General features: G+C 40.2%; 1 protein-coding gene across 11 annotated transcripts in view; it reads left to right on the forward strand.

Moving 5' to 3' along the window:
- LOC102926537 (phospholipid-transporting ATPase ABCA3-like) overlaps positions 1-17,424 on the forward strand; it is a 106,736-nt gene that overhangs the window by 49,609 nt on the left and 39,703 nt on the right. For all 11 annotated transcript variants that reach the window (XR_013044499.1, XM_016004156.3, XM_006985724.4 and 8 more), the window contains 7 exons: positions 2,006-2,160; positions 2,359-2,514; positions 3,095-3,305; positions 5,966-6,116; positions 9,022-9,120; positions 10,127-10,289; positions 12,435-12,732. Coding sequence is in view for 10 of the 11 variants with exons in the window: in XM_016004156.3 (XP_015859642.1) it covers positions 2,006-2,160; positions 2,359-2,514; positions 3,095-3,305; positions 5,966-6,116; positions 9,022-9,120; positions 10,127-10,289; positions 12,435-12,732 (1,233 nt within the window). In the remaining variant the exon portion in view is untranslated. The remainder of the gene's footprint in view (positions 1-2,005; positions 2,161-2,358; positions 2,515-3,094; positions 3,306-5,965; positions 6,117-9,021; positions 9,121-10,126; positions 10,290-12,434; positions 12,733-17,424) is intronic.

Raw genomic sequence — 17,424 nt, forward strand, 5'->3', positions numbered from 1 at the left:
AAGTGATTTGAAGGGAGAAATTAAAATGGAGGTGAGAAGGAGATGAATACAGAAGGAGAGAGGGAGAGTGTAAACTAACAGTGAGGATGTCCGAAATCAACCCCACAAAGAATCGTATTATTTCTATTTACCTAGAATGACTTATAATACATACAAGTCTCTGTGTATACATATATAGTTTAAATGGAAATTTCCCACCTAGGCTGACAGTACCATAGACTATGTAACAGAAACCCCAATGCTAGATATGAGAAGCCCCTTTTCAAGTTGTTGGCTGGGCAAATCTTATAGGCTATTGCTATTGCCATTGGTTTTCATCCTGGGGTTTGAAGGTAAATCTCTATTGCTGATGACACCATATACTTCAGACACAGGATTCTGAGGATCTGAGCTGGATCTCCCCTGAAAGCCTCCTCCCTGAGGACCAGCTTTCATGTTAACAGGAGGTACCATTTAACCCTCCAAAGGGGGAGGCAATCAACAGTCCTATCCCAGCTGGGATCCCTGTGCACAACAACGACCAACACGCCACGATAACCTGAAGGGCGCGATGGTGGCATGTGTGTCTCGGCAGTAACCACCAGCTTTCTCATTGGACTTAAGGCCTGCTCAGGAAGAGGGAAACCGTGCCTGGTGCTGGAATCTGGCCAACTGCCTGGGGCTAGTGAGGTCACCGATCTTGGAGGAGAGCCTAAAGCCACACCTTTATTAAACCATCATGATTCCTAATTGTATTCTAAATATTTATCATTGTAAACACAGATACATATAGACTTCTCCCCTTATCAAAGAAAGAAACTTCGATAAATGGAAACCATTCCAAAAATTGACAAAAATCCAGAAAATAAGTGTGTGGTTCCCAGCTCAGCTGATACATCTATAACACAACTCTTGTGTCTAAGGCTCGGGGACCATCAGGGAAGAGGGTGTGGAAAGATAATGAGGGACAGGAAGTCCACTCTGAGATTGTGTCTTCTAGAAATGTCAGGGAAAATACATCCGTGAAATCTCAACGACATGGCTGCCTAAAGAAGACCCAAACAGACCGGGCGCTGGTGGCACACACCTGTAATCCGAGCACTTGGGAGGCAGAGGCAGGTGGATCTCTGTGAGTTCGAGGCCAGCCTGGTCTACAGAACTAGTCCAGGACAGGCTCCAAAGCTACAGAGAAACCCTGTCACAAGACCCAAACAAGGAGGATAGCTGTAGATATTTTAATGTGGAAGCGGAAATCTCACAGGGCCCCAGCCATACACAAAGAGCTACAGTAAACTAAGGGGTGTCAAGAGAGGGAGAAAGTCTTCCTCAGGGAAGAACCTCCTAGTTGGCTATACATTGCCTGAAATCATATATGTAAAAGAAACATTATATTGACTGAGAAGGTTATATTTATATATTTTGGAATACATATATACCTACTTATCAACAATTTAAAAAGAGGTCACAAAATTGATAGTAGAGGGAGGCAAATGGGAGGGGTTGGTGGGAGGAAAGGGAAGGGGGGAAATGCTGTGATTACATCATTTAAATTCCAAAACCAAACCATTTTTTCTTTTCTTTTGTCTTCTTTCTTTCTTTCTTTCTTTCTTTCTTTCTTTCTTTCTTTCTTTCTTTCTTTCTTTTGTTTTGGTTTTTGGTTTTTGGTTTTTTGAGACAGTGTTTCTCTGTGTAGCTTTGCGCCTTTCCTGGGTCTCGCTCTGTAGCCAGCCTGGCCTTGAACTCACAAAGATCCGCCTGCTTCTGCCTCCGGAGTACTAGGATTAAAGGTGTGCACCGCCACCGCCCAGCTCCAAACCATTTTCAAAAAGGATATAAAATTAAACCAAAAGGAAAAGTCATTTTTCTCTCCATCATCATCAGACATCATACTGATCCATGTATCTCTGTGGGTGACCCTGTTGCTTTTGCATGATCCATAGACTCTGCAGGCTATGCTCTAGTAGGCAGCCTGCTGTCATGCACCCTTGCTGAAGCTAAGCCCTGCCATATCTTTGCTTAATTCTAGGTTTGTATCTTCCTACCAGAGGGAAGGTCTATATTAGTGGATATGACATCTCATCTGACATGGTTCAAATTAGGAAAAGCTTGGGCTTGTGTCCCCAGGATGACCTGTTGTTCCCGATGCTGACAGTGTCCGAACACCTTCATTTCTACTATGTGGTGAGCACTGGCTTTCTGCACTCTTCAAATCCTCCAGGCAGTGTGAAAAAGGACCTGCCGCTTTACCTTTATCAAAAGTTCATGCTGGAGGCAACAAGAAGGACAAGCATATGCCGACAGCTCTGTTAAAGCCCGAATGTAAGAATTTTCTAAACATGAGGTTAAAAACACTGCATAAACTTTGGCTCCTCTTTTTAGATAAAAGGAATATCTCCAAATGAACGATACAGAGAAATTCACAGGATGCTCACTTCTTTTGGCCTGCTACAGAAAAGGGATGCAATGTCAAAGGATCTGAGCGGAGGGATGAAGCGCAAACTCTCAATCATTATAGCTCTTATAGGAGACGCTAAGGTAAATAACAGTTCAAATGGGCTCGTGTGGGGCTAGCAAGATGATTCCATGGTAAAGTAGCTACAGGGCATGTGGAGACCTGCCATCAGATCCCCAACACCCAGGTAAAAGTGCCAGGCATGGTTGTGGGTGTCTATAGTCTTAAACCAAAGATAGTATGGAGACAGGCAGGTCCCCAGAGCTTGTTGTCCAACCAGTCTAGCTCATCGATGCATTCTGGGTTCAATGTGAGACCTTGTCTCAAAAGATAAGATGTAGAGTGATTGAGGAAGACATTGGATATCCATCTCTTACATCCACACATTATACAAAGATAGTAAGAAATAAAATAAAATGGGTCTCTACTCCAGATTCAAACACAAAAGCTGGCATAAATCCAACTCCCCCAAATTATAAGGAGAGGGGCTCCCCATTATTAATGTAGTTGATGTAATGTGGTCATAGGTGTGATAGTTAATGATTTAGCAGTTATTCATCCTAGAGTGAGCTGGAGTCCGTATGTCTCCCAAGTACAGTAGATTATCCCACATGCAGCAAGGGTGAAATAAATAGACCCATGGATACTTATTCTTGTCTCTAGGTGGTGATACTTGATGAGCCAACATCTGGCATGGATCCAGTCTCCAGGAGGACCACCTGGGACCTCCTTCAGCAATACAAAGAGAACCGTACCATCCTGCTGACCACACATCACATGGATGAAGCTGATGTGCTGGGGGACCGCATTGCCATCCTGGTCATGGGGTCCCTGAAGTGCTGTGGCTCTTCGCTTTTCCTGAAGAAATTATATGGTCTCTCTATTTGATTCTTTGGACATAGGTGCTGTAATAATATTCTTTTAGCTAGGCGTGGTGGTACGTGCCTATAATTGTAGTGCTTGGTAGGCTGAGGAAGTAGGAATGATGGGTTGGAAGGTCTACATAGGAAGACCTTGTCTCAAAATACATTATTCCAACATCATTTTCATTCTTTTTTTGTCTTGTCTACACAACAAAGTAAAAAAGAGTGCCAGATCATCAGTAGAATGCCTGCCTGGCATGCATAAGCCCTATATTTAACCCTTAGTACTGCAAAAACAAAGACTAATATATAAAAAGTGGGTTCATACAAACCATTTGTTATTGACTTTAGAATAATCAGTCTCAAACTAGTAAGAAATACAAACTTGGGAGAGACAGATCAATGAATGTAGTTAACGATGACTTCATTACACTATTTGAATTCATTCAACTCAAATTCACTGTTTCTCCCATGGGTGAGTTGTTAGATCTCACTCTTCATACACAGTATTTAATATTATCTGCAGAACTCTCCCTTCTTATGGATAAGAAAGCCGGGCTCATATTTCAGTAACGAGAAATCCAGAAAGTAATTGGAAGAGATTTGGGCCTGGGTGCATCTGACACCAAAGCCAGTGCTTTTCTGTACTTAATGATGACTCATCACCTTCCAGGAGGATAGACCACCTGTTCTTTTCCCTCCTCCAAAGAGGAATGTGGGTTTTAGTAGTAAATTTTCTGAATGTCAGAAGTAGGGTAAATAATATTGTTAAACGCCTTTGCACTTACAATCAGTAAATAGAAACCATTTTTATAGTAGGTCAGCTGGGCACACACAATCAGTGCCTGAATATATTGACTGTTGATAGGGTTTTCAGTTTAAAAGAAGCTGAAATGGGCAATTAGGACTGGAAACATGCTTAGTAAGTGAAGTGTCATGTCAGTATCGGGACTGAGTTTGGGTCCCATGTAATGCTTAAATGCAGGGTGGGCGTAGTGGCCTGCCTGTAATCCCAGCTCCAGGGAGACTGGGACTGGGAATCCCCAGAGCAAGCTAGCTAGCTAGAACAGCCCAGTCGTCAAGCTCTGGGATCAAGTAAGAGACCCTGCCTCAATGTATAAGGAGGATAGCACTCAAGGATGACACTCAATGTTAATCTCTGTCCCTCATCAACACACACACACACACACACACACACACACACACACACACACACACACACGCACATATGCTTGCACACACAAGAGTTCACATACATTCCTGCACACACCATACACATACAAAAAAAGAGCAATGGAAAAGTAGGTTTTTAAGACAGTGAATAAATATATAATACATAATTCATAATGCATAATAAAAGTCAGCCTGCCGGGCAGTGGTGGCGCACGCCTTTAATCCCAGCACTCGGGAGGCAGAGCCAGGCAGATCTCTGTGAGTTCGAGGCCAGCCTGGGCTACCAAGTGAGTTCCAGGAAAGGCGCAAAGCTACACAGGGAAACCCTGTCTCGAAAAAAAGAAAAAAAAAAGTCAGCCTGAATCAGAAAGGATTTTTTATTAATGAAAAATTAAGTTTGATAACCATGTTGGCAATGGAAGGGAATTGCAAACAATAATGGCGGCTTCCATTTGATATCAGCACATTACAGAATTCAGAAGCCCTAGCAGAGGATGCAGCAGCAGTCCAGCTCAGGGAGCTAAATTAGTATAGATCGAGTCATCAAATAATGTTTGTCTTGGCTCTCTTAGCTACTGGTTACCATTTTAGCTGTAAAAAAGAATACGAACAGAGAACATCTTGTAGTTCTCCACTTGTGGTTTGTAACTTAGATTGCTATTGCTTCACTCTGCTAGTGTCTCTGATGGCACTATTTGCTAGCTAGTGTAGTACATTCCTTAAGAGTTGGGGATTGTAGCTCTGTAGAAGATCACTTGCCTCACATGCTCATGGCCATGGGTTCAATCCCATACACCACACACACACACACACACACACACACACACACACACACACACACACACACACACAGAGGAATATACCTCTTTAGAGGATTAAGCAAGTGACTTGTAGCACAGGATACACACTACACCTTATTCTCTATGTGTCGCCAGAATATCAGAGCAAACTGCCACCTGCCATTTGCAGAAGTCAATGATCAGAGACATGACTCAAATCTTTTAAACTTTCCTTTATTCAGAGAATGATCATTTGAGAAGAAGGTGGATTAAATAGCCCAAAAATCTGTCTAACACCTTGTCTCTAGCTGGAAGATTATAGCGAGAGGGTAGCCTGGGGCACAAAGGCAGTCAGTCCTGAGCTGTCCATGCTTCTCTCTTTATCAACACTCCCCCTCCTCACTCTGGATATGTGGATTTGTCACTTCTTGAAATGCCCAGTCAAGTTAGTTTCTCTGTTTTCTGCCTTGTACTCCACCAGGGGCATCAGAGCTTGGGAACTGGGGATCGCTCAGAAAAAGCTAAGCATTAACAGTACTGCGTGCTAAATTCTTAGCAACATGCACAACTGTTTGATGCTATTGTGTGTGTGTCTTCATATAATAGAACAAGAAATGCCTTATCAGATGTGGCTAACAGACCCGAATCATGGAGATTAAGCATGCTTTAGCAGAGACTATTCAATGGCTTCATTTGACCTTCTAAATGGAAATTTTCAGGTGTGGGATATCACCTAGTCATGGTGAAGACTCCTGAATGTAATGTTGAAAAAATCTCCAAGCTGATTAGGGATTACATACCAACTGCTGAGATGAAGACGGATGTCGCAGCTGAATTGTCGTTTGTCCTACCAAAGGATTATACACACAGGTACGGATCCAGAAATGCTGTGCGGTGGCTGTTGGGTCACCAGAAACCACCATGACCTTTCCAGGCTTCCTCAGGCTTGGAAAATAGATCCTTGCCACTTGCCTTTTGAGACATACTATTAAGAACGTTGGTCTTCTAATACTTCTCTAATTGTACAGAAGGATGCCACAAAAGGTAGTGTCCACAAGATCTTCATGTCCAAGCATTGAAAGCTGGGATTAATTAATAAGACAGGGCACTATATTGGTATTTTTTTCTTCTTGATGAGTCTAGACAAGTATATTTATTTTGTTCTAGAAAAGGGATTTTTTAATGTTTTCTCTTTAGTATATACATATAATGTATATATAATGTATAAGGTACATTGTGATGCTTTGATAAATGCTTATGTTACAGAATGGCCAAATAATTAATAAATACATTACTTCATGTACTTCTTTTTGCAGAAAAAAACACTTAAAAAGTATATATCAGATTTATAGCCACCATTTTGTGCTAGGGATCAATGAAGTGTACTGTTCTTATCTAACTGGGAGTTTATACTTTTTGATCAACAGCCACATCCCCACCCCCACACAGGCTCTGATACCTCCATTGTGCTTTCTACTTCTGTGAGTTTATACATGAAACCATGCACTATTTGCCTTTCTGTGACTGTGTTTTTTTTTCATTAAAGATAATGTCTTCTAGATATATGTGGGTTGACACAGATAATGACTCTTTTTCCTTATCTTTAAAGGCCATATGGTGCTGTTCTGTGCCCCTACATAATGTAATGTCATTTTTTTAACCATTTTGCTCCTGTATCTCAGATACTGTGAGTTATGAACAAAGGAATTTAGGGGTGCTGATCTCAGTTTATTTATCTATATAACCAGAAGTAGGGGACTGGATTATACAACATTTTAGTTTTCTGGAAACTTCCATAGGAGTGCTGCTGTGCTAGTTAGAGCCCCTCACAGGATAAATGAGTAAGAGTCACCTTCAGTCCAGATGAATGTTTGTCTCTCTTACAATGGCTGTTCTAACAAGGGCTGATATTTGCTGTGTTTTTAATTTTTATTTCCTTGTTTTTTGCTATGTTAAAAATTTGTAAATCGTCCTTTGAGAAATGTCTATTTAGGAGTTTCCCCTTTTTGATTGGATTGTTTGTTTCCTTGATATTGCATTCCTTCTACTTCAAATATTAATCCCTACAAAATCTATAGTTTGTAAATATTTACCCCAAAATATGAGCTGTCTCTTTATTCTAGCATTAATTTAGAAAGTTTTTAGTTTGACATAATCCTTTTTTTCTTTATAAATAGTGATCTTGTTGGTTATGCTTTTTGAATTTTATCTAAGAAGAAATATTTGTTGAGATCAATGTCATGGAGGTTCTACTCTGTTTTCTTCAGGTTGTTTTACAGTTTTCAGATTTCATGTTTAATTTCACCCCCTTGGGGATGACTTTGGTTTTTTGACACCAGGTCTCACTGTGTAGCCCTGACAGGCATTGTAGGCTGATTATTTTTCCATGCAATAGAAAGGAAAGCTTAGTTTAATTCTTCTGCACGTGAGGAACCACTTCCCCGGCACCATTTCTTGAATAAACTCTGTCCATTGTTTGTGGCACACTGTTAAGTACTGCCTGTCACCTGTGTGGGTTAGCTCCTGTGCCCCTTTTCTGTCACATTGCTCAGTGTCTGTTTTGGTGACTGCAGTTTTTGTCCTTTTCAGTATTTGGAATCTCTGTGTTTCTCTGAGAAGTTTTGAATAGTTTTTGCTATTTCTGTGAAAAAGCCAGAAAACGATAATAATAAAAATGATGCTTATAATTTTTGTGTTTTTTCTGATTTTTTCCACTTTTGAGTTTGCTGTTTAACATGTGTGTATATATATATATATATATATATATATACATATATATATCCTTTCTTAGCATTGTATTTTATTTTGAAATCACTTATTATGTAAAAACTGGAATAATGTTGATAATAAACACACATACACACAGAGAGAGAACCTAACAGAGGCATTTTATTACATGAATGAATGAATTTAATAAAAGGATTTAAAAATTAGTCATATCTCTCCACAGAAAGAACCAGTTCTAACTGCTGGGTTTAGTACAACCTTGAAGCTACGCTGTGCATTTGTTAACATGTGCATTCACACACTTGTCACTGTCTTGGAAAACACATTAGAATAATGTATAAAACTTGCCCGTTGCCTCTGATCTTGAGGGAAAGGAGTTTGTAGCCAACTTTGATTCAAAACGTAAGAAACTTTCGTCAGAGGTTTCCATAATGGATTTTGTGTCCTGTGGCCATGGCAGTCCGTAGGGAGAGCCCAGCAGAGCACGGCAGCTTTCCTGGAGTAAGTGGATTTTAAGGGATGAGGTTCTAAGACATTTCAGAAAACGAACCTTGCCCCACCACTCACATGTGCTGAGATCGCTCAAGACTCCCCCAGTGTAGGGATGGGCGGTTTCCACCCAGTCTCTACCTTCTGGGATTATTGTTTTTCATTTTCTGCTCTGGATGTCATACTTCTTAGTAGTTTTATGAGTATCCTGTTGGTGTTAGTGTTTCACAGCAGCCATGGCATGTAATAAGTAAATTAAATCTTAACTAGCAGGGGAAGCAGAAAGTCAATAGATACAGAAAGTTAATGGTGGTTGTATCGGGAAACTGGGAAGCAGTTTGCTGTAGCAACTTGCTGGTGTATCTTCCTTCTGGTCCCCCACATTTATGATGTGTTGGGGACACGGAAACCACTAACACCAGGAGCATTTCAGTGACGCATTAACTGCACTCTTTACACAGCTGAGGGAAATCAGCCCAGAATGTTCACACACCTGTGTTTATGGGTCCATATGTGTGTGTATGTGTGTTTGCAAAAATCTGTCTCTGTTATCTTTTAGGTTTGCAGAACTTTTCAGAGTCCTAGAAGAAAGAGAAGAAGAGCTGGGCATCACTGGCTTTGGTGTCTCTATGACTACCATGGATGAGGTTTTCTTCAAGTGAGTACCTGTGTCCTGCCCCCTGTCAGGTGACATCATATACTCTCTGTGATTCCCAGCGCCCTGTCTTTAGAATAGTCTTTGTTCTCACAACTCTTCTTGTTCATCATGTCACATGGACGCAGCTTCTACCGAAAGTACCATTTTGCACCAGAAGCCCTTAACATCATCTTATACTATGGTTCTCTTATTCTGTGTAGCATTTTCCCTTTATATTAACACACACATACACAGATACACACACAAACACAGACATACACACATACATATCACACAGACACATACATACACATATACAAACATACACACATACATATAGACACAGACACACAGACACACACACACACACACACACACACACACACACACACACACACACACAGTTCTCTCATAGAAATCATGAACCAAAGAGGAAAAATCAACCATATATTCATTTGCTTTGTAAAGTAATCCATATATTTATTTAGTCTAGAAAATTTAGAAAAACAAATATATTAGACTTCTATAGAACTGGAAATATTATAGAAAATAAAACTGCAATTATCACTATAATTTTGTAAAATATAGAACATTTAATAACCATTTTACCCTAAAATCAAGAAACACATTGTCTTGGAACTCTGTTCATATTTAGTTTATTTTGTACCTCAGGACTGGGGCCAAGTGCTTTTCTGGCATACACGATGCCTTGCATTCAATCTAGAGCACCAGAAATTTTTGGATGCTGGGGATTAAATCCCCAGGCCTCAGCCATACTGGGCAATTGCCTGACCACTGAGATTCAATGTTTCCCCAACCCCAGCCCCAGAGCATGTATCTCATCATTAATGTTAGCATTGATATGTAATGTTCATTAAAAATATCTCTATGAAGGGCAGGAGTTGGTGAACTACTATTGTAGTTAAAAGTTATCTCTTTATATGTATGTTAATATTTATAATATATATTAACGTGTGTGTGTGTGTGTGTGTGTGTGTGTGTGTGTGTGTGTGTGTGTGTTTTGTAGGGTCAGTAATCTTGCAGACATAAAGATGAATACTGAGATTGTCCAACCAGCTTCCACAGTGGACCGAAGCATGAGTGAAGCTAACCAGAATATGAATGTACCCAGAAATTTTGATAGATCAGATTATCCAAGAGGACACTCTAATTCTTCCTTCAGTACTGGGGTGAGCACCTTCATCAAGAATATAATGCTAGTATGTTTAGAAGTAATAAAAGATGACATTTCACTTTATTACTAATTCAGAAGAGATTTGGAGTTCTTGGAGCAAGCTCATCCACATAGGGAAAATTTGTAAAGAAATTCAATTTTCTAACTCATAATAGTAACTAGTTGTAAAATAGTGAAGGTAAAAACCAGTTTTATTTTAATTGTTTTATTACATGTATTTACTCATTGTGTGGGATGTGTGTGCACATGTGTACATGACATGTGGGGGTCAGAGAACAACTCTGTGGAGTTTGTTCTCTCCTTTCACCATGGGCTTCTGGAGACAGAACTCAGATCAGCAGATTTTTTTTGTTTTGTTTTGTTTTTTGAGACAGGGTTTCTCTGTGTAGCTTTGTTACCAGGCTGGCCTCGAACTTACAGAGATCCACCTGGCTCTGCCTCTCGAGTGCTAGGATTAAAGGCGTGCGCCACCATGCCCGGCTCAGATCAGCAGCTTTGCAGGCCGGCCCTTTAGCCGCTAAGCCGTCCTGCCGGCCCGGATTTCCTTTCGCAGCTGGTCTTCCTCGTAGGGGTCATTTTAGTTTTCAGAACTGTGAGTGCATTCAGAGTTGAAGAAGAGTGCTGATACGAACGATTACACTCGCTGCTCTCACACACACAGGACATTTCACTCTAGGTGTCGCAGAATCACAGAATCCCCGTGTTAGCGTGCGGCTGTCGCCTCATGGTCTAGCATTTGTCTCGTGCCTCTCCCGATTTGTCTTGCTTAAAAATTTTGAATGTGTGTGCAGCAGAGATTCTTAGACCATGGATATACTGGCTCAAGTTTCTTAGAAACACTTGCTATGTTTTCCCCGTGGGACTTGGGAGCTTGTGAAAATAGGGTATCGTATGCAATGAGTGTCTAGAATTTCGAGTTAAAATGGTAGTTCCCTGCTGTCATTTACTGCACGGTTGTCTTTGGTCAAGCTGAGCTGAATACAGATGAGGCTGTTCCAGGGAGCAGAATATAGTCAAGTGTGCACCGTGTAGCATCTGATGGGGGATGCCACACTGTGCCGGGATGCCACACTGTGCCGGGATGCCACACTGTGCCGGGATGCCACACTGTGCCGGGATGCCACACTGTGCCGGGATGCCACACTGTGCCGCCTCTTCTCCCTGCTCTGCCTTTCGTCTTCAGGTACAGACATAGCTAAACTGTGGAGCATTTCCGTTGCTCTCCTGCTGTTCTTCAGTTTTTGAGGGTGAGGTCAGAGCTTTCAGGTCAGTCCAGAAAAGCTGATCACTGGGTTAAAACATCTTTTATTTTCTCATTCTAGAAATACATGTAAGAACTAATCTCCTGAAAGCAGAAGTTGTCTTCTTCCTATCAGGACTGTGATGGGAGAGAAAGGTTCTCTCTCCACATTTAACCTTATGTCCAGTCAAGGGTAGCAGCAGTGGGGTCTCTCTCATTCAGAACATATTTGTTGATTAGGGATATTTTCCCACTCTGAATCACGGGATATCTACTTACTGGGGAGAATACAATAACTGTATTTTAAAATGTCAATATGTGTGATAGGTTCTCCTTGGCTCTCAGGCACCTTCTCCAAAGAAGTATGTCCTTAAAGCAAAGGTTCCATCATTTAACTGAAAAACAAACCATTACTCAACTACAGATTGCCCCCAAAATTTGAAAAATAGACAAATTTGTATATTTATGTACATTCTCAAATTAACTATGGGGATTGTTTTGAACTTAGAGGTTAGGTAAAAATATACTGGGCATGTTGCAATCTTAATCTAAATTCTTCTGTTTCCTGGTGTGCTGCAATCCTGCAGACCAGAGATTAAAAGCTGGCCACAGAAACTTGATACAAAATGTAATGTTGAAAGATGGTGTTTAATGTAAGAGGATGGGCATGGTGTTCTGCAAAGAGGCACTGTGAATACACTGATGACAACGATTCCCCTCTGGGAACTTTCACAATACTGAAGTTAGGTGCCAAGCTGTAATGCCTTCAGAACACAGAGTGCCTGGTCTACCTCTACACTCTTCCTTCAATGTATGTGTCATCACACAACTGAAGTCATTATGCTAATTACTTCCTTCAAGGTCCATGACCACGGTAATGCCGCCTTCTCTCTCTTGTAGTGGGCTCTTTACACCCAGCAGTTCCGAGCCATGTTCATCAAAAGGGCAATGTTCTCTTGGCGCAACTGGAAACTGCTGGTGTTGCAGTTGCTGGCACTTCTGGGTCTCATGTATCTTCTGATGAAAGGCATAAGCTTCTCAACACCTAAAAAGCCTGCCAGGGTAATGGACTTGGAGCAGTATGGCGAGACCATTGTGCCTTTCTCAGTTTCTGGAGATCCTGTTTTGACCCAGAAGCTCACCAAAAATCTTGAGATCATGTTAAAGGCTAAAAACCAAAAACTTCATGAAGTGCAAGGTAAGTGTCTTACAACCAGAAAGAGTACCAGCAGATAAAGACCTCTTGTGCTAGTTTGAAAGGACAGTCTCAGCTGGAATGTTCAGCTATTTCTTTCCTCTCCTATTCTCCCATCCCTCCTCCTCCTCCTCTTTCCTCTCCTCCCCTTCCTCTTCTCCTCTCCCATCTCATCTCTCCCCATCCCTTCTCTTATTTTGTAATCAGTTTCACAAAGCCAGCCAGTCACAGACGAGAACCACCCTTCAAGGCCATTATTGTTACTGGTGATGGAGGTACTCTGAGATAGGAAAGGTCATCTACCATAAGGAGGAACAAAGATGAGATTCATAGGGAAATTAAGACATTTAGAAGCAGTCACATCTCAGGAAACTGGAAAGGGGGCTCTTCAAAGAAGATTTTAAGCCTGTGCTCTTCTAACTATAGAGGTTATTTCTCAGCATGAATGAAGTCCACAAAACCCAAGAGGGCAGCTCTTTCTCATAAAAAGATCCAAGTTCCTGAATATGTAAATTAAACATTGACAGAATGAAGGAGAAAATAAATGACTCCACAATAATAGTAGGGCATTTTAAACTTTACTTTCAATAAACAGTGTACTTAACTGAGCCTAACAGACCTACATAAAACTGTCCAGTCTACTACAATATATATAAGTTTTTTCAAGACAGGGTTTCTCTGTATAGCTTTGCGCCTTTCCTGGAACTCACTTTGTAGACCAGGCTGGCCTCAAACTCACAGAGATCCGCCTGGCTCTGCCTCCCGAGTGCTGGGATTAAAGGCGTGCGCCACCACCGCCAGGCTATAATTTATATTTTTGCCAAGTGCACAAGAATCATTATTAAAGATATATATATATCTTTAATATATATAATGTGTTCCAAAGTAACTCTTAATACAATTTAAAAATTGAAACCACATGAAATATCTCTTAAGATCTTAATGGAATAAAACTGGAAATCAGTAACAGCAAGAAAGTCACAACCTTCATGCATATAGTAGAAATAACACACTCTTAAAGGCCTATTGGGCAAAGAATTTGTAAGGGAAATAAAGGATTCAAATAAAAATGAAATAATAATACATCAAAATGTATCATATGTGAAAAATGCTAAGAGAAAAAAATTCAATTGAGAAAAGCTATCGGTAAACCTAACCTTACATTTTTAAGTAACTATATGAACAAAATAAACCTCTGCTATCAAATTAAAGAAAAAAATAGAGATACAATGGGAAAAAGCCAACAAATCAAAGTCTGCTTCTTAGAAAAGACCCAACTTGAGACATTTTAGATGTGTTGAAAAGGAAAAAAGAAGGCTCAATGGCCCGAGGAGAAGTTAAAGAGAGGGCGTTACTTCTCAGTTTATAGAAATAAAGATTATAAGGAGGGTCTATGGTAACCTATATAGCGAACAAAATAAGTTACTCTAAGTGAAATAAGCAAAATTTCAGTAATTCACATGCTACCAAGATTCAAACATAAAAAATATAAAGGCTCATTAGATCTATGACTGGTGAGATTAAGCTGGTAATAAAACTATCTGCCCAATAAAAAGCAATCCAAGACCAGGTATCCTTATCAGTCTCTACTAAAACTAAAAGACAGCTGAGTTCCAACCCTCTTCAAAATATTCCAAAAAAAATGAAAAGAAAAGAATAGTTCCAAATGAATCCTGTAAGGTCAGAATTCCTTCAGTAACCAAGCAGGAAAAGATACTATAAGGAAATAAAACTATAGACTAATATCCCCATGAGTGCTGGTGCAAAAGTTTATAACAAAATAGTAGCAAACAGTTTAGTGGATCATTTAACAGGATTATACTCCACGATCAAGTAGGACGTCATTCTTGGAGTTAAAGGTAAACATCATCCGTAATACAAGAAGACTGGCAGACTTCCTCAGATCAGGGACATGGCAGAGATAGCAAGTAGACTTTCTACTTCTACTCATAGAAAACTTCAAGTCCTACCTAGAGAATTTAGGCAAGAAATAGAAATAGAAAGACACCCAGCTGGAGGTTGTAGAGGTAAAACTATTTCTGTTCACACACACACACACACACACACACACACACACACACACACACATACACTTTATTATAGGTGATAAATGAATATGCCAATACTGGGTTGTTTGTTTTCTTGAAGTTTGGTTTTTGCTTTTAGTTCTTTGTATACTCTAGATATTGGTTATTTGCCAATTGAACAGATGGCAAAGATTTTCTCCTGTTCTGTAGATAGTGTCTCCACTCAGTCAGCATCCCCTTTGCAGTTCAAAAGGTTACTAATTTCATAAGATCCAGCCTGTCAAGTATTGCCTCTATTTTCGGAGCAACTGCAGTCCTATTCAGAAAACGGTTCCCTCTACCTGTATCTTGAAGTATTTTTCCTACTCTTTCCTCTTCAGAATTTTAGGCGCCATGTTACTATCTTTGATCCATTTGGAGCGAGCTTTTTTTTTTTTTTTTTTTTTTTTTTTTTTTTTTTAAAGATTTATTTATTTATTATGTATACAGAGGAGGGCACCAGATTTCATTACAGATGGTTGTGAGCCACCATGTGGTTGCTGGGAATTGAACTCAGGACCTCTGGAAGAGCAGTCGGTGCTCTTAACCTCTGAGCCATCTCTCCAGCCCCTGGAGCGAGCTTTTATGCAGAGTGAAAATAAGTATTTAGTGTCCTTCTCCTATGTGTAGATACTCTGTCTCTCTAACACCATTTATTAAAGGGGCTTTCTTTTCTCTAATTGATGTTTGGATAATTTTTATGAAAATCAGGTAACTATAGCTACATTGTCTCATTTGTAGAATTTATACTACATGGACCTTCATGGTCACTTTTGTTCCGGTACCATGCCTTTATTTTTGTTACTAGAGTTCTGTAATGCACCTTGAAATTAGCTATGGTGACACTCCAGACTTATCATTATTATTGTTATTATTATTATTATTATTATTATTACTTTAGTTTTTGCTTAATATTTCTTTGGCTAGCTGAGGTCTTTTGCACTGCTAAATAATTTTTTATATGTTCCTGTGAAGAATGACATTGGAATTTTGGCAAGGACTTTAGTGAACCTCTAGATTGCTTTGGTAAGACATCCATTTTCACAATGTTGGTCATTCCAACACATGAACAAGGGAGATTGTGATGGTTAGTATTGCTTTTTGTTTGAACAGGATCTGGAATCACTTAGGAGATGAGCACCCAGACCCACCTGAGAGAGATTATTTAGCTTCTACATAAGCACATGATGGGTTGTGTTAAGTTAATTGAAGCAGAAAGACCCATACTAAAAGTATGTGGCACCCTTTCCTGGGTCTGGGCCTGGTCTGCATAAAAAGGAGGTAGGCAGCCCAGTGCCTGCATTCCTCAAGCTCCTGCAGACTGCAGATGTGATGTCATCAGCGTTTCCATTTTGACTTCCCCTCTTTGGTGGACTGCCCTTGAACTGTGAGCCAGAACAAACCCCTTCCCCGTTAAGTTACTTCTCAGGGTGTTTGTCACAGCAGCCGGGAATGGCGAGGCAGGGGTGTTTCTATCCAGTAGTGTTTTCTGCAGTTTTTCTGTTGAGTATTTTAGTTTTTCTTGTGTAGGCCTTTCATTTCCTTGGCTAAATTAATGTAATGGTATTTTGTAGTCAGTGGTGAAGGGACTATCTCCTAGGTCTTTTTCTTGGTGTGTGTGTAATTGGTATTTAGGAAGGCCACTATATTTTGCTTCTTTGTGTTTAGTATTATCTTAGTATTTTTCTACTTTGCTAAGTACTTATCAGCTCTAATAGTTTTCTATCAAAGTCATTGTTGTCTTGTATAAAATCATATGTTCTATAAATAAGGACACTTTGACTTATTTACCTGTTCATATTCCTTTTATTTGTTTCTTATTGTTCCAGGTAAGACTTCCAGGACTATATTTAACAAGAATAAAGAACATTAACACTATAGTCTTGCTCCTGAATTTGGAAAAAATATTTTGAGCTTTTGCCCATATAATGATGGCAATATGTCTGTTTTTCCTGGTTAGTTTTTCTTAACTTGACACAAGCTAGAGTCATCTGGGAAGAGGGCATGTCAATTGAGAAATGTCTCTGTAAGATTCTCCTATGGGCAAGTCTGGAGAGCACTTTTCTTGATTAATGATTGATGCTGGAGGGCCCAGCTCACTGTAGGTGGTGCCACCTCTGGGCAGGTGGTCCTGGGTTATATAAGAAAGCAAGCTGAGAAAACCACGAAGAGTAAATCATTAAGTAGTGTTCCTCCGTGGTCTCTGCTCCAGTTCCTACTTCCAGTTCTCTGCCATGAGTTCCTGCCCTGACTTCCCTTAGTAATAGAGTGTGACCTGAGAGTTATAAGGGGAAAAATAAACCCTTTCCTCCCCAAGTTGCTTTTGGTCATAGTGTTTTATAACAGCAATAGAAAAGTAACTAAGATACTGTTGTATGTAGCCTTCATTATGTTTAGAGATGTCCCATCATTTCCTAGTTTCTTCAGGACTTTTTTTTTTTTTTTTTTTTTTTTTGGTTTTTTGAGACAGGGTTTCTCTATGTAGCTTTGTGCCTTTCCTGGAACTCACTTGGTAGCCCAGGCTGGCCTCGAACTCACAGAGATCCGCCTGCCTCTGCCTCCCAAGTGCTGGGATTAAAGGCGTGCACCACCACCGCCCGGCTTCTTCAGGACTTTTATTGTGAAGGGG

This window comes from Peromyscus maniculatus, chromosome 1 (assembly GCF_049852395.1).
Source record: "Peromyscus maniculatus bairdii isolate BWxNUB_F1_BW_parent chromosome 1, HU_Pman_BW_mat_3.1, whole genome shotgun sequence".
Taxonomy (NCBI): Eukaryota; Metazoa; Chordata; class Mammalia; order Rodentia; family Cricetidae; genus Peromyscus; species Peromyscus maniculatus.